This window comes from Eubalaena glacialis, chromosome 15, assembly GCF_028564815.1.
Source record: "Eubalaena glacialis isolate mEubGla1 chromosome 15, mEubGla1.1.hap2.+ XY, whole genome shotgun sequence".
NCBI lineage: Eukaryota > Metazoa > Chordata > Mammalia > Artiodactyla > Balaenidae > Eubalaena > Eubalaena glacialis.
This window is the reverse complement of record NC_083730.1, coordinates 83,763,597-83,781,781: the sequence shown is the minus strand read 5'-3', so window position 1 is coordinate 83,781,781 and position 18,185 is coordinate 83,763,597. Positions and strand designations below refer to the sequence as shown.

Genomic DNA, 18,185 nt, shown 5'->3' with positions numbered 1-18,185 from the left:
AAAGTAATGGTCTGTTAAGAGTTCTTGTGTGACATCCCACTGGATAACAGAGCCCTACCTTTCTATTTTGTGGCTTATTCTGGGATTCCTTCCTGGGGGAGTTAAATCCATTTTAAATGGATGACATAGATGTCATAGCATATGTCCCTGGAACACACAAAGCTTATTCCACCCCAGGGCCTTTGCACCTCCTGGCTCTGCCCAGGTCTTTCCATGGCTGGCTAGTTCTTATCCTTTAGTCTTTACCCATCACCCTTTCTAAAGTAGGTTTTCTTCACGACCTGCCCTCACTAATCCTTCTCTCATACTTCCCTGTTTATTCTCTTCACAGTGCTTATCACTCTGAAGCGATCTCGTTTATGTGCTAACCTGTGTATGGTCTGTCTTCCCCGACTCGTATGGAAGTTGCCAGAGAGCTGAGACTTTGTCCCATTCGACAAGCAGGGGAAGGCTGTGGTTGTCCTGTGCTGCCCATGGAGGATTGGGTAATTCTGCCCAATTTGGGGGCAGAGTAGATCCCTTTGGTTGTGGGTCTGAAGCCACATGCTCCAAACAACTCCTCTGTTTTGTTTCCTGTGTTTTATTTCTTAAGTGGTTCAGAATTCTTGAGGGGAAGCAGAGTGTTTAATGTGCTGACCTAACATGTAGACTGCTTCTAGTCACGAGAACCTGTTAGCTCACAGATGTCCAGAGTGTCAGCTGTATTTATCTACCTGGTCTCCATAGTGTCTGGCACATAGTAAGTATACAAAAACTGTTGAATGAATGAATGAACGAATGTGTGAGAATCCCCGTTCCCTGCTTTCTACCCTTGAGAAATGTCAGCTGAAAATCTCCCAGGTCCTGTGCCACCTTCTCTAAGGGAACCGAGCACACTCAAGTGATGTTTCTTTGTGTTGACTTAAATCTCTCCTCCCTCGTCTGAATTCCTTCTCCCAGCTTTCCTCTTTGAACTTCAGAGCTAAGTGTCACGCAGTCGGCTTCCTACCATGGTGGCAGGGGCGAGGAACGGCCATAAATGGAAGAGAAGCCTGGCGACCCAGGCTTTCTCTGTCTTTGGCCATGCAGATGTCTGTTTGCCACATCCTGCCTCCTCTGTTTTCCTTCTCATTGATAATGGGTCTTGGACTTTGCCACAATCAAGCACAGATGTGGAAGAGATTTTTGGGGGGGTTCATGGGATGTCTGAAGTGATGGAGACATCCTCTCTGGTGTCTGCCATTTCCTACTGTTGGTAGATCCTTACTGAGGAGATAGTGTGGCTCAAGGGAAAATATTATGAACCACATGTCCTTCAAAAGCATGAAGAACTCATCTCAGGAGCATCAGGTGCCCTCTAAGTGGGTGAGAGACAGAACAAACAAATGGGCTTAACTCTGGAAAGCAGTATGGAGGCTTTGAAAAAAATTAAAAATAGAACTACCACACGATATAGCAATTCCACCCGTGCGTATATATTCAAAGGAAATGAAAACAGGATCTTGAAGAGATATCTGCACTCCCATGTTTACTGCAGCATTATTTGCAAAAGCCAAGATATGGAAGCAACCTAAGGGACCATCAATAGGTGAATGGATAAAGATGTGGTATATATATACACATACAATGGAATACTATTCAGCCATGAGAAAGAAGGAAATCCTGCCATTTGCAACAACATGGATGGACCTTGAGGACATTAGGCTAAGTGAGAAAAGTCAGACAAAGACAAATACTGTATGATATCACTTATATGTGGAATCTAAAAAAGCCAAAGTCACGAAAACAGAGTAGAGTGGTGGTTACTAGGGGCTGGAAGCTGGGGATCTGGGGAGATGTTAAGTGTACAGATTTGCAACTAGTAGATAAATAAGTCCTGGGGATCTAATCACAGTGTTGTGATTATAGACAATACTGTATTATAAACATCAAACTTCTAAATATCAAAGAGACTAGATCTTAATTATTCCCACCATGAAAAAAGAAACGATAATGATGTGACATAATAGAGGTGTTAGCTAATGCTATGATGGCAATCGTATTGCAATACATAAATGTATCATATCAAAATGTTGTACACATCAAACTTACACAAAATTACACGCCAATTATATCTCAATTAAAAAAAAAAAAGTGGGCTTATATTAGTGGAGGTGAGCTTCTGCTTAGGTAAAACCCCAGTAAAATCAGACCCAAAACAACAAAACGGCTGATATTTTCTAACCATTTCTTTTGGGCAGAAACTGTGCTAAGCTGTGGTTTCTCTATCCTTAGAGATTTTCAAGACTAGAACAAAACATCAGAATAAAATAGCATTTGTCTTGACTGAGCTACAGAGCTGACCATTTCAGCTTGATAAGAACGTATGATGTAGAAGTAGAACCACCCTTCAAGGTGGAGAAGAATTCACTTATCTACCACTACCCCTTCTTCCTTCTTGCTGAAGATTTTTATTGTCTTTAGAAAAATCCTTATTTCTGACTAGAAATGAAGTCTAAACATTTATTATAGAAAAATTGGAAAATAGTAAAAACTTATTATAGTAAAATCTGAAGTTATAATAGCCAAGATTTACCAAGTACTTTGCATATATTATCCTATTGCATTCACAGGGCAACCCCTTGGAGGTAGGTGATATATATATATATTTAATAAATTTATTTATTTATTTATTTTTGGCTGCATTGGGTCTTCGTTGCTGCGTGCGGGCTTTCTCTAGTTGCAGTGAGCGGGGGCTACTCTTCATTGCGGTGCACAGGCTTCTCATTGCGGTGGCTTCTCTTGTTGCGGAGCACGGGCTCTGGGCGTGCAGGCTTCAGTAGTTGTGGCACGTGGGCTCAGTAGTTGTGGCTCGCAGGCTCAGTAGTTGTGGCTCGCGGGCTCTAGAGCGCAGGCTCAGTAGTTGTGGCGCACAGGCTTAGTTGCTCCGCGGCACGTGGAATCTTCCTGGACCAGGGCTCGAACCCGTGTCCCCTGCACTGGCAGGCGGATTCTTAACCACTGCACCACCAGGGAAGTCTGGAGGTAGGTGATATTGTTTCCAATTTGAAGATGAGGAAACTGAGGCTCGGAGGTTAATTAGCTTCATCAATGTCACATGACAGCAAGCAGGGAGCCAGGATTCGAACCCTGGTGGACCTGATAATAGAATTTGTGCCCTTAACCTTTACAGTTATAACACTGTCCATATTCCTGCCACTTAGAGAGAATCATTGTAGACATTTTGGAATGCTTTCCAGCCTTTTCCCCCCATGCATGTTCATATGTGTGTGTGTGTGTGTGTGTGCGTGTGTGTGTGCATATAGGTGTGTGGATACTTTTAATTGACAGAATGTGTAAGAATGTGTGATCTTATTGTGTATACAACTTTATATTGTCTTTTTTCCCCTACTTGATCTTTTACTTTAAACATTCCCCTGCATCATAAAAATTCCTCAAAAGCATGATTCTAACAGTTATAAAATATTCTATGTTCTAAATGGAGGTATTATAATTTACTTAGTCAATCTCTTCTGTTGGAATCAATCTTATCTCCAGCTTTAATTTTTCACATTTAAACCACAACAATGACAAACATTAATTAAGCAGTTCCTCTGAGCCAGGCACCATGATTCATGTTTATTAACTCACTTCATAATTCATTTCATAACTAATGCTGGGATGAACATCTAACATGTAACGTTATGCCTCTTCATTTAGTTAATTTTTTAAAAAATTTTAATCTCTTGGTGAAGCTTTCTTTGTATAGATCTTGCTTGTTTCCTAGGTTTATTTCTGGTATTTAAATTTTTTATTTGCTATTGCGACTTTGCCAGTATTTTGATCTATTGAGTTGCCAATACTGAAATCCTAATTTTAGAACATGTTCCCTTTTCTTCAAAACACCTATTCTCTCTTTCAAAACCATGCTCATCTTTATCATCCCTTTATCTCTAGTAGATATTTGGCTAATAGGAAGTAAGTAAGGTTTTCTCTCTTTCTGTCTCTGTGTGTGTGTGTCTCTCTCTCTGCCTCTGTTTCTCTCTCTCTCACACACACACACTCACTCACACACCTCTGCAAACTTACATCAATGTCTGAACATAGTCGGAGATACTTCTGTCCAGGTGTAAGAACTCTCTTTATATAGATCAATATTGTCTTAGATCCCAAACTCTCAGACAGCAGGTTCCATCAAAATAGCTTGATGGATGTGGGTACTTAGTAAATATTTTTAGTAATAGTGTCTGAGTTTTCAGAGGACTCTGGGGTTTCCTGTTTAGATTTTGCTTGTTCCTAAGTTTCTTTGCCTAAAGGTAGTGTTGGGAATTCAGAGACTAAGCTTTTAGATCATAAGGCACATTTCCTTGTCATCACCATTCATCTATTCATGCTAATCTGTCTCCTTCTTGGGCTTCTGGGCTGTTTCTCTCTATAAATATCTTCAAGGACAAGTGAGAGTTGTCCTTTTGCCTATCACTAAAATAAAAAAACTAGAGAGAAATTCTGCCAGGCTTGATGGAGAGTATTACATGAATGTTTCTTATACCAATGCAGCAAGTCTATTAAAAGAAAAAGCTCTCAGAACATCAAAGCTGTGCTCCTATCAAAGGGCAAGCATAGTCATCTGATTATAATGCTTCAAGAGGCCAGACTGTAAACTTCACGGGGGTGACGACTGTCATGTTTGACTTGGTCCACTAGGGTCACCTTTCTGAGCCTTGTTTCCTCATGGATAAATGGGGAGAACCACTTTCGTCTGTGTCTCGCTGGAATTTTGTGAGGAACAAATGAAATTGTGTCCATGTGAAAATGTTTTGAGAAGTAAATACATATGGACAAATGTAATAATAATAACAGCAATAGCACACTATCAAAATTATCCAGAACAAAGAACAAATGAAGTTATCAGAAGAGGCAGTTAAATATAGGGGGTGTCCTTTAGTTTGGGGAATATAAAGCATGAGGTAAAGGGTAAAGGAAACAGAAAGACAAATATCTGAATTCTACCTGTAGAAAAAAAGATAATGAGGGAGGAAGAACATCAGCAAAAGTCTGGCTAGGGGACACATTAAAAATATCTGTGTTGGGCTCAGTGTCAAAGAAACCAAACAACCCAGTCAAAAAATGGGCAGAAGACCTAAATAGACATTTCTCCAAAGAAGACATACAGATGGCCAACAGGCACATGAAAAGATGCTCAATGCTGCTAATTATTAGAGAAATGCAAATTAAAACTACAATGAGGTATCACCTCTCACCAGTTAGAAGGGCCATCATCAAAAAGTCTACAAACAATAAATGCTGGAGAGGGTGTGGAGAAAAGGGAACCCTCCTACACTCTTGCTGGGAATGTAAATTGGTGCAGCCATCATGGAGAACAGTATGGAGGTTCCTTAAAAAACCAAAAATAGAGCTACCATATGATCCAGCAATCCCACTCCTGGGCATATATCCAGAAAAGGTGAAAACTCTAATTCAAAAAGATCTATGCACCCCAATGTTCATAGCAGCACTATTTACAATAGCCAAGACATGGAAACAACCTAAATGTCCATCGACAGATGAATGGATAAAGAAGATGTGGGGGGGGTGTGTGTGTGTGTGTATGTATAATACAATATTACTGAGCCATAGAAAAGAAAAATAATGCCATTTGCAGCAACTTGGATGGATCTAGAGATTATCATACTAAGTGAAGTCAGACAGAGAAAGACAAATATCATATATCACTTATGTGTAGAATTTTTTTTAAATGATACAAATGAACTTATTCACAAAACAGAAATAGACTCACAGACATAGAAAACAAGCTTATGGTTACCAAAGGGGAAAAAGAGGGGGAAGGGAAAAATTGGGAATTTGGATTTAACAGATACACACTACTATACATAAAATAGATAAACAAGGACCTATTGTATAGCACAGGGAACTAGATTCAATATCTTGTAATAAACTATAATGGAAAAGAATCTGAAAAAGAATATACATATAAAGCTGAATCACTTTGCTGTACACCTGAAACATTGTAAATCAACTATACTTCAATAAAAAAATAAAAGCACAAGATCTGAGCAGGAAAATAAAAAACTGTGTTGGAAGAAAGGTAGAGAGGTGGGTCTTTAGGCAAGAATGTTAGGGATGAAACACCCTGCATTATTACTCTAATATCAACAATGGATCAACTCATTAAAAGTGAGAACCAATGTATCATTAAGAACAGTATTTCCCAAAGTGTGTTCTGTGGCGTATTAGCCTGAGGATCAAAAGATGCTAGGCAACATGCTTAGTAAATGTCCCAAGCTACACTGTACCATCCAAGAGCCACAGGAAACAGTGGCTGGCCAAAGGCTTCACAAGACCTCCAAGGAAAGGAAACAGTTCACTTTTGCTTAACTTAGCATTTGACTTCTCAATTTTCCCCCGTATTCCCTACCGCTTTTTTTGGATAAAACTTGTTTATATCAGGCAGAACCAGTTGTTTGAGAAGCATGGTTTTGGAAAATCTGGTTTAATTCCTGAACTTGCAGAACTGGAGATTTCAGATATATTCAGGCTCCTGCTCTGAAGGCATCATACTTCTGGATGAGCAGCTTTGGACTGAAGAGTGTTAGCTGAGAACAGAAATCAATGTCCAAAGGTGGACCCACTGGCCTGCAGTGTGTGGGGTGCTGGTGAGCTCCAGATGAGCCAGGAAAGCCATCCTTGGGAACCAAGCCTTGGCTAACTTCTCAGCAACGCCTGGCATTAGCCTGCGTTTCCTGGATATTTTCCAAAAAAGTTTTGGCAGAAACGCAGAACAGAGAGGGGAAGGGAGTGTAATCCTCAGAGATAAAGGCAGGAACAAATTTCGGCCTCTGGCGCCATTCATTCATTCATCAAACACACATTACTTACCAACCATGTGCTCAACATTGTGCTAAGTTCCTGGGGCTAACAGTGCAATCGCAAGGGGCTCACATACACACACTGGTGCAGAGAAGGAAAGGTACTCTGAGAGAAATCTGTTCAGAGTGTAGTGGGTACAACCTAGGGTGAGGGCAACAGGGCAATCAAGAAGGGCTTCACGAAGGAGGTGACTTTCCAGCTGAGCTTGGAAAGAGGAGTGAAATCTGCATTTTAACAAGAGCTTTAACAAGTGCATAAATTTTGAGGAGCACTGTTCTAGGATATGAGCCCTCCTACCTGGCCTTCTCTTGAGGACTAGTTGAAGGTGTCCTTCAAAGTCATCGTTAAAATTCATTATAAGTCATGGATAAAGAAGGTGTGGTAGATATATACAATGGAATATTACTCAGCCATTAAAAAGAATGAAATAATGCCATTTGCAGCAACATGGGTGGACCTAGAGATTGTCATGCTAAGTGAAGCAAGTCGGAGAAAGAAAAATATCGTACAATGTCTCTTATATGCAGAATCTAAAAAGAAATGGTACAAATGAACTTATTTACAAAACAGAAACAGACTCACAGACTTAGAGAACGATTTATGAGAACAGACTTATGGTTTCCAGAGGGGAAGGATGGGGGGAAGGGATAGTCAGGGAGTTTGGGATTGACGTGTACATACTGCTGTATTTAAAATGGATAACTGACAAGGACCTTACTGTGTAGCACAGGGAACTCTGCTCAATGTTACGTGGCAGCCTGGGTGGGAGGGGAGTTTGGGGGAGAATGGATACATGCATACGTATGGCTGAGTCCCTTAGCTGTGCACCTGAAACTATCACAACATTGTTAATTGGCTATACTCCAATATAAAATAAAAAGTTAAAAAAAATTCATTACAAGTCAGACATAGTTTGCTTATTAATTAATGACAAACTGCACCTCAACCATAGCCTGTTTTGCCAACTCATTTAATAGCTGCTGTTTTGTTATCTGGGCAATGTTCAACAACTTTGGGAGGGACTTTCTTTTTTCCTTAACAACAAAAAAAACTTTTTATTATGTAAACTTTCAAACATATTAAAAAATTAACAGAATAATATAACAAAACTCCATGTTCCCATAACCCAGCTTCAACAACCATCCATTAGTGGCCAATCTTGTTTTATCTATGTCACCCATATTATAACAAAGCCGTTATAAAATTTTATCAGTAAATTAAAATGTCATTTAAAATGTTTTCTTTTACAGGAACACACAGATTAACATCTTGTACCTCTAATAATCTAGGACTTATTAGATTGAAAGGACCTATTGAAAGGATCCCAACAGCAGTTTAAACTCTATATTCCCAAATACCAAATGTTAGTGGCCACCCTCTGCCACATAGTGGGGAAACGTATGAGAGTAGCCATCCAGGCAAGGGGCTGCTTGGGTGATGTGCATATCTAAAATTTATGGGTATTGGGGCTTCCCTGGTGGCGCAGTGGTTAAGAATCCGCCTGCCAATGCAGGGGACACAGGTTCGAGCTCTGGTCCCGGAAGATCCCACATGCCGCAGAGCAACTAAGCCCGTGTGCCACAGCCACTGAAGCCCACGCGCCTACAGCCTGTGCTCTGCAACAAGAGAAGCCACCGCAGTGAGAAACCTGTACACCGCAATGAAGAGTAGCCCCTGCTCGCTGCAACTAGAGAAAGCCCGCGCACAGCAACGAAGACCCAACGCAGCCAAAAATAAATAAATAAAATAAATAAATTTATTAAAAAATAAAATCTATGGGTATTTATAATAGAGCTTTCCAACAAAGCTGACACAATTCAGGCAAGGTCTTTGTCATCTGAAACCATCTTAACACTCTTCAGAGCTTCAAGCACAGGAATTCATAAGAAATAAGTCATAGGTGTCCATAATTTTAATAACCTATTTCTCAGCTGACAATGATGTGGAAAGAGCCACAGAAGGGAGAGAGAAATCACACTGAGAGACCCAATGAGCTACAATATTTAGAGCTTCAACTTGTAAGCAATGTAAGCCTCCTGGATCATCTACCTGGACCAAGATCTGTTATTTCCAAGTTCTGCCTTGGTCACTGAAAACAACAACAAAACCCAAAACAAACAAACAAAAAACCACCAAACCCCCCCCAAAAAACATACACAGAAAACAACTCCCTTCTAAACCTACTGAAGTCCAGCTGAAACACAGCTTTGATGGATGAGCACTGGTAGAGCCTGGGTCAGATAGAAAGAACGCCCAGTTTGGTTTGTCTTTCATCCTGTGGATATTTACTTTCTTTTTGACCACAGACCTTGTCTTCTAGAGCAGGTGTGGTCAGGCTCTGGGCAGGACCATGGCTTACTGTGCCAGCCCATGTCCAGATAATGGATTTTGACAATGGCTTCAGATCAATCATCCATTATCAACTGCATCTTCTGCTGGTTTATGAGACCTGTTGCCTTGTTTTGAGGATTTCTCTTTGCCTTTTTTTTTCTGTGCTGGAGCCATTTTCTGGACCCTATGTCTTTCTCTTTCCTGATTTACTTCCTTGTATTCAGGGAGCACATCCTCCCATAGCTTTCTGAGAAAAGGTATATGTCAGATTTTTTTTGAGATCTTGAATGTCTGAAATTAATATTTACTTTTAGACCACAGCAGTTATTTATTCCAGTGACACATTTACTGGTCACTGTTTTTATTTTTTATCAAATTTTGCTAGTCTCAATAAAAATAGAAAAACTGCTATTGGAAAAGGTAATGGCTTGTATCCCTAAAATATATGCATCATCATCCTTATTGAGTTCATCATCATCATCATCAATACTTATGAGTTCTAGCTGTGTTTTAGGTAATGCCATGAAACCATTTAACTTTTATCGCTTAATCTCCACAACAGCCCCTGAGTTGGTACTGTCACAACCCTTATTTTACAGGGTTGAAAAATCAAGCCTCAGAAAGATTGAGACAGCTGCATGAGATCACAAATGTAGCAAAAAGCACAAAAGGATTTGACCCTCACTGGTTGGTATCTAGACAGATTCTGTTGGTGTGAGGGAGAAGTTCTGTTGAAAGAAGGCTTATAATTCACCTAATTAAAACTCATTGGCTATTTTGTATCCACACTTAGAGTAACCGAATTGGCTCACCTATGCAAAAGACTGCATCATAACATCATAAAAAATGGAGGCTCGGCATGGACTCACGTCCAGTCTCTTGAGCCAGGTAGCAAATTCCAGCTACAAAACCAATAGGCTAAATTTGCCAACACTCCTGCAACTTGCCTGGAACCTTTTTTCTTCCAGAGGGCAGAGAACTTGCTGATCTTATTTACCACTTGATAGAGGTGAAGGAGTATACCAGTGCCTGGAATAGAGCCTGGCATATAATAGATGCTCAATAAATATTTGTAGGATGAACAAACATTCTTTCTCCAGGGTAAAAGCCATGTGGATAGTCTCCAGCATTCTATCTTTTGGATGGAATAAACAGAGATAGCCAGGGATGGGCGGGAGCACAATGAATGAGGCCTGAAAACCACCCTGGCCTTTACTTTCCAAGCCACGTGCTACATCTGTATGGAGGAAGGGTGCCATTTTCAAATTCACATGTGCAATATGGGCTAGCAATGGCCCAGTCTGGGGGAAATTCTTGAGATATGTGTCCCTGAAATTGAGTACAGTTAAGTGCACTGCAACAAATAGACTTTCAGTACTTGGGGGAAGCAAAGACTTTCACGTCCCTGCCTCTGACAATGCTTGACCCACCAGTGTTTCAATACAACAGACCATATCGTACTGATTCTCATCGGTGGTGCACTGCCTCACAACCAGGGCTCTATCAGCTCTGCACGGGATGGTTAAAAGATCACAGATGCCCACAGCTTGAAGAATACTCTTCTCAAATGTATATTTTTCAAAGTAGTTTTATTATCCCCTAGCACCTACTTCAACTCTGTGATGTTATAGAAGGCTTCTCAGGCTTGGTTTAATAAATAAAGATATTGATTGTTTTGAGATTGCTGGCTCTTTTTACAGTTCTGGGAACTAGTTATATTGAGCCTTGTCAATATTTATACCAGTTTGCATCATCTCCCAGTGTTTCTTGATTGGGGTGCTATTGATGTTTGGGGTAGGTCAGTTCTTCATTCGGGCGACAGTCTCCGGCACTGTAGGATATTAATACTCTTAGCCCCTCCCCAAATGCCAGTAGTGCCCCAAATCACTGAGATACACAAATACTCCCCAATATTTCCAAGTGCTTCCATGGGGAATAGCACCACTATTTAGTGCCTCAATTTATCACAAATTACAGATGAATAAGATCTGAAAATAGCCAGGATTGAACATCACAAGACTCCCTAGGGAAAGAACACACCTGGCATTTGGTGGGCCACCTTCTTCTTACACACCCTTCCACTTCCTCTTCATCCTTTGGACTTTGGAGTCTTTATTATGAAACCTGTCAAATCGGGATCTGCACTGTTTCAAAGGGAAAAAGCTTCCAGTACCTTAGAGGGAGTGCAATGAGGAGGGTGTAGGAAGCTCTTTTTAGAATTTGGATTTCATTAATTTGATGTTCTGTTTGTTTTCATACATGGCATATGATGTTTCCAGATTCCAAATCTATCCATCTGTCTGACAATTATTGCCCGTACCTAGCACAAAGCTGGTGGCTTGACACGCTTTTATTCTGTTTTATCCTTACAACAGTTTTGCCTCCACTTAAAACACCTTTCACATTCTCATTTTCTAGGTGAAGAAACCAAGGCTTTGAAAGGGTATGGAACTTGGCCATAGTCAACTTTCTGACTCCAGTGTCTACTTTCTGACAATAGAATGGTCTCCTGCTGTAAATCTAGTGAAAAAGTCTTGGTGGAGGGAATGGGGATGAGGGGACCAGAAAAAGGTTTCTATTCGAAACATACAAGTCTTACCCCCCAGGACACACCAAGTAGCATCATTAGTGTCCAACCTGTCACCACCCGCTGGAGTTTTAGCTCATCTCAGATGAATGTGGGGTGCGGGGAGCCTTTGCAGGCAGTTTTCTTGTTGGCACTGGGAAAGGGGTAAATCGGCTGTCGATTCATTAATAAACCAGGACAGAGTGTGGACACCAATACCAGCCAGAGAGTCTGCTGCTGTCTGGAGAATTTGGCTGCTGCATCCTCCCCCTGCTTTGTTGCCAAAAAAAACCAAAAAACAAAAAGAACCCAAGACCGGATATCTTGGGAGAGGAAGAGAGGAAACTGGCTGGTTGGTCCAAAGGAACCTGACACGGTGGTTCCGGGGCTCCAGTACGGGATAGAGTAGCAGGAGTAAAACAGACATTGTGACCCATTAACACCATTCATTCATTCAGGCATTCATTTTGTAATATTTATTGGGCATCTACCACCTGTCAGATTCTCTTCTAGGTAAAGGTACAGCAACAAAAAACAAGCAACAAGCAAATATCCCGGCCCTCAGAGAGCTTCTATTCTAACGAGGGGACACACACAGTAAGCATGTTAATAAGTGAAATAATATATCAGACACAGACGAGTGCTTTGGGCAAAAACTATCGGGGAAGGGAGACAAGAGCTTGTGGGAGGTTTGATTTTAAACAGCGATCAGAGAAGCCCTCAGCAAGTGACAAGTGAGTAAAGATCTGATACCACCACCATGCTGGGCACTGTTCCAAGCAGGTCACACTTTATCTCATTAATACAACAACCCTAAGACATATGACTTTGATTATTCTCATTTTACAGACAAAGAGACTGACGTTAAGAGAGATGCATACAGCTAGCTAGTACGTGGTGGAACTGGGATTTGAACCCAGGCAGTCAGAACTTCAGCGGCTGAACGCTTGAATGCTGGTGCAGATAGCCTACAAACGGGGTCTGAGAGAGGGCAAGCTGTGCGTGCAAATGAGGTCTTCGTGTGTACCCACGAAGCGAATACGGAACCACCCAGGGGCAAGTGAGGGCGGGCTTGAAGGGGGGAGGGGGGCGGCGGCTCTTGATCTTTACTGAGCTGAATCCGGACTCTCCCGGGTCTGTGGCTGGAGAGTTCGGTCAGGCGAGGTGGGTGGGTGGGCGGGGGAGGGAGCTCACTGCAAGGGTTGTCCCGGGACAGTGCCCGGCCAGCTGCTCCAGTCAATAAGGTTAGGACCTCGCGAGCGCTCCTTGCCCTCCCGGTGGGGTTCGCACGGAGCTCCTACCCGGGCGGAAGAGGGCGGCGGAGGCGAGCTTCGGAAGGGGGCACTGGATCGCTCAGAGACAGGCACGCAGCTCGGGAGGCCGGCGCAGAGGGCGCGCGGAGCTGCACGGGGCGCGCGAGCCCCCAGTGGGTTCCCGGGAGCTCCCAGGGCGTAAGACCCAGCGGTGGAGGGGCGCCTGGGAGCCCTTGGGGGACACCAGGAGAGGCGGGGATAGGGCCCCGCGCCGGAAATGAGAGCGGGACTACGACATGCTGGGGCAGAAGGAGTAAAATGTGAGCTCGCACGCTGCTGCTGAGAGGGGCACAGGGGTAGCCCAAGAAAGGCCTGGAGGGCGGGCTCACTGGAAAGCGGGGTCAAAGGGTGCCGAGGAGGGCCAAGCAGAGGGAACTGGCGTAGGAAGAAGTGCGAAGGAACTGGTGCCGCGGAGAGGGCGTGCTGCAGTGTGGGACCAGGGGTCTAGAGGACATCGGGGATCGCCTGGGGACCCTCAGAGAGTGGCGGAGGCGGCGCTCCGGGCGCAGCAAAGAAAGGACTCCGTGCTAGAAGACAGAGACAGTGCCGCGCGCTGGAGAGGCCGAGCACCGGCGAGGCAAAGAGCGGCGCAGAGCCTGCGCGCTCAGGGCACGGGGTGTGCTGTTGCCTGCGAGGGTGGCGCGCTTTGAGGCTCCAGAAAAACGGGTTGAGAAGAATCGGATGAGCGCCCAGGAATGTCGGAGGAGGCCGGGAGAGAAGCGGGAAAGTCCAAGGAAGAACTTCCCCGGGACGGAGAGAATGCACCACGGGCGCTGCTGGAAGAAGTGGAAAGCGGGCCTGGGGGAGGTTTGGTCCGGGCTCTGAGAGCCACAAGGAGCGCAGTGGCGGCGCTGATGGCTGGGGGGAGAGTGCGGAGAGCACCAGAAAGGTGAGCAGGGGCTGCGGAGGACAGAACACCCCCCGTGCGCGGGGCCCTGAGGAAGGGAGCCGCCGAGGGCGGAGAGTGGAAGAGTCCCCAGCAGGGGCTCTACACGGCCCAGGTCTCTCCTCTCCCTGGCTGCTCCGGGCCTTCGTTCACTCACCATGATGGAGAAGACTAAAGCCACGATGTTGATGGGGTACGCGGGGCAAAAACACGAGACGATGGCGAGCCACAGGTAGTTCTTGGGCATGGGCACGTCCTCCTCGGTCTTGTCATCCTCTGTGTTGGCCTCGGGACTGCTGTCCAAAGCCCTCTTGAAGTCCGAGCTGGGAGCGTACTGAGACATGGGCGAGGCGCACGGTGCAGGGAGGCGGAGGAGCGCACAGTCGGCGCGGTCTGGGGCTCTGGCCGCAGGCTCCTGGCGAGTCGCTGAAAAGCCAGCGGCGCGGGGCTCCAGGGAGGCGTAACCTCACCCCTCCTGCGCCCTTCACTTGCACCCGCCTGACCTCAGGGACCCAGGCCAAGAGCCTCCGCACGAGAGGGAGGGAGGGAGCGAGGGCGCGGGGGAGGAGACAGGGAGCCAGCCAGCCTGAGAAACAGGGGGAAGGCACTCCTTGACGATACACCCGGGGGCCAACAGGCAGACACCCAGACTCACACCTAAGAGTCCTGAGTAAAAGGAGGCTCAGGGAAGGGAAAGCAAAGACTCTCCATTGTAGACTGGCTGACCTACAGGCTGAAGATGGCCAGCTCATCTTTTTAAGCAGCTGAATTTGAATACATTCCGCGTCACAGCAGGCAACGCAGCTCTATCCAGTTGGCCATCCAACCCTACCGAGGTGCCCAAAGACTTATTACTTCCTCTTGACTTTAACGATTTACTTCTCCTGCCCCATCCTCCTTCTTCTAAGACTTTGAACATTGAGCCCCACTGATTTCTTTTCCTCAACAGGTGGGCAGGGAACAAGGTGCTCAGTTTTGGGCCTAACCCTTCACACACTGCACAGGGGGCCTCTGGAGACTGGCGTGGAGTGGAGACAGGCAGTGGGCACCACCCGGTCAGGGCCTGCCCCGGTGCCCTCCACTTTCTCCCAAGTGTGGAAACAAGGAGTCCTTCTCCGCTCCACTTTCCCACCTATAGGAAAGAGAGAAGCAGGTAGATCTAACTAGCGTAGACAACCCAGGTGGTTACTGGGATGGAAAGGAGAGAGAGGGATCCACTTTGGGAACCGGGGTGAGGATAGCAATTGTACCAGTATCTGAGCAATTTATGAAAGATGGTATGGACCAGAACTGGGGCTCCGAACCCAGATAGAGCTGGGAAATCATCACATCTGAGTTGAATGACCTCAGGAAAATTCCCTCACCTGACTGAGCTCTGAGTTTTTCATCCAAAAAAGGTGGAATAATGAGAGACTCTGCCTTATAGGGATGTTGTAAAGACTATGAGATTGCATGTCAAGCCATGTGATTCTAAGTGCTCAATAAATGTTAGCTATTATTAGGATGATATTTTCTCCAAATATAGTCGTTATACAGTATCTCAAACCCAATATCCATTGTTGCGAATATTTCATGAAAAATCCAGATAGTCTGAGCTGGCAGGGTCACAAAGAAATGCAAATAATCTTAGCGTGTACAGTCTCAAAAACAGTTGCTCACACCATCATATGGAGAAATGAGATGAGAAAGTATTACTCATCTGCTTGGCTTTCTCAGAACATGAATTGATTATCTGGGATGCTCTCACTCATTTCATGGGCCATAGTGATTTGAATATCTACCTCCCTCACTGGACTGCAAACTCCCTGAGACAGGGAACTGTCTTGCTCATCTTTGTGCCAGCCCTTGGTACAGTATCTGGTATTGTGCTTAGCATAGCTTGCTGGGTGAACATATAAAGATGAAACATCACTTATATGTGGAATCTAAAAAAAGATACAAATGAACTTATTTACAAAACAGAAATAGACTCACAGATATAGAAAACAAACTTATGGTTCCCAAAGGGGATAGCAGGGGTGGGGTGGGGAGAGAGAGATAAATTAAGAATTTGGGACTAACATATACACACTACTATATATAAAATAGATAAATAACAAGGACCTACTGTATAGCACAGGGAACTATATTCGATATCATGTAATAACCTATAATGGATACTGAAAAGGGATATCTATCTATCTACATATCTATCTGAATCACTATGCTGTACACCTGAAACAACACTGTAAATTAACTGTACTTCAGTTTTTAAAAATGATTAAAAAAATGATGGAACAGTACAACAGTACCTTTCCCACCATGCCTTCTCCCCCATTTTGGTTGGTTAATCAAGTGGGAATAAGCCAAAGAATCAGATTCATCTACTGAGTTCTCAACCAAGCCTTTGCCTTGGCTGTTCCCTCTGCCTGGAATGGTGTTCCTCAAGACTGTCACATGGCTGCTCCTTCTTATTCCTCAGCTGTCAACTGAAATGTCACTTCCTCAGAGAGACAGAGAGCTCTTTAGATTTATCTAGTGTAGGTCCCCGTAATTATCATACATTTTACCTGCTTTTTTGGGGGGGTGACATGTATCACTATTGTAATTTATTTGTCTACTTGTTTGCTGTCTGTTCTTTCTTGAGACTATAAGCTCTGTAACCTGTTCAGGTCTGTATCTCCAGCACTTAGAATTGTCCTGGTACATACTAGGAATGCAAGCAATAGTTCTTGAATGAATGGATCAGAATTACCTGGGAGAACTGAAAAATGATTTCCTGATCTTGACCAAGATCTACTTGAATTAGAATTTCCCAGGGTGGCACCCCAGAAATCTGTATTTTGAATGCCTGAGAAGTCCGTATTTTTAGAACACTCCCCAGTGATTTTGATGGAACGGAACATTTTCCCAAATCCCAATACTGTCTCTAGTTTGCAGGATGTAGGTCTGGATCTTTAGTTTTTAGGTTGCCTCTGGTGCCTCAAACTCAGCATGTCAAAGGTAAAGTGTCCTCCCCAAGAACCTGCTTCTCAAGGCTTGGTTCTTGGCTAATGGGTCCCGCCCATTTCTCTAACCTCCTCTCCAGCCAATCCTCTCCCCTCACTATGCCCAGTTTCATAGGCCTTTTTTTTTTTCCTTTTCTTTTCTCAAGGAGTACACCTAGCCTTTTCCTATCCCAAGGTCTTGGACCTGCTATTCCTTCTTCCTGGAATGTGTCCCTCCCTCTCTTCACCTGTTGTCTCCTTCTCATCTTTCAGAACCCATCACCTCATGTATTTACCTCCTGAGAGAGTCCTTCCCTGATCATCATATCTAAAGCAGGTTTCCATAATCTTATTCTCCATCCTTTCATCCTATTTATTTCCTTCACTACATTACCACAACCAGAAATTGTCTTATTTATTTGTTTACTATTTGTCTGTCTCTCCCACTAGAAGTTAAACTCACAAAAGCAGAGATTTTTGTTTGTTTTGTTCACTGTGGTGTTCCTCGTGCCCAGTTCCTGGCTCTTAGTAGGTGTTCAGTAGATATTTGTTGACTCAATAAACTGTGCATGTAGTCATCCAAGTTAGGAGCTTGGAGGGCATTATTATTCTCTTTCCTTCAGCTTCTACATGAACAATTCATCACACCCTACTGATTCCATCTCAAACATGACTCTTCACTCCATCCTTTTTTTCCCATCCCCATGGCCAGTGTTCTAGTTGCAGCTCCTATCAACCATGAAAAGGCTCCAGTGGGGGCTGTATGAGCCATATTTGTGATGTGAGTCTGGTGATATTAGTTGGTGTGACTAAGCCCAAGGATTGGGTACCAAATGGAATTTTGCTGTTTCAGGGTCATGAACTGCACCATCCACTCCAACCCACTTGTGTCATCCAGGGAAATACACAAAAAAGGGGTTGTTGACTCAGCATAGCCCATCTCCTCTGTCAGGAAAACAATTGTTCAACACTGGTCCAACACTCTGGAATCACCAAACATTTACTGAGTACCTACTGTGTGCACTCAATGCATTCCCTAGATGCATCATCTCATTCAATTCCTACAGCACCATTTGTAAGGTATGTGGAGAGGTTTCCTTTTTACAGCTGAGGAAACCTAGGATCAGATAGGTAAACTGTCTTGTGTAAGGCCTTATAGCTGAGTGGAGGTGCCAGGATTTGAACCAGGTGTAAGATACTTGTTCAGCTAGCAGGTCCAGGCAAGAGAGGTAGTTTGACATCTCTGAAGTTTGCTGGAGTTATTATATTCTGCTCAG

At 43.9% G+C, this 18,185-nt stretch overlaps 1 protein-coding gene across 1 annotated transcript in view; it reads right to left on the bottom strand.

The window, feature by feature from the left end:
• TMEM233 (transmembrane protein 233) overlaps positions 1-14,285 on the bottom strand; it is a 29,878-nt gene extending 15,593 nt beyond the window's left edge. The window contains exon 1 of the mRNA XM_061170168.1: positions 14,100-14,285. Within this exon, the coding sequence (XP_061026151.1) occupies positions 14,100-14,285 (186 nt within the window). The remainder of the gene's footprint in view (positions 1-14,099) is intronic.
• Positions 14,286-18,185: the final 3,900 nt, after the last annotated feature.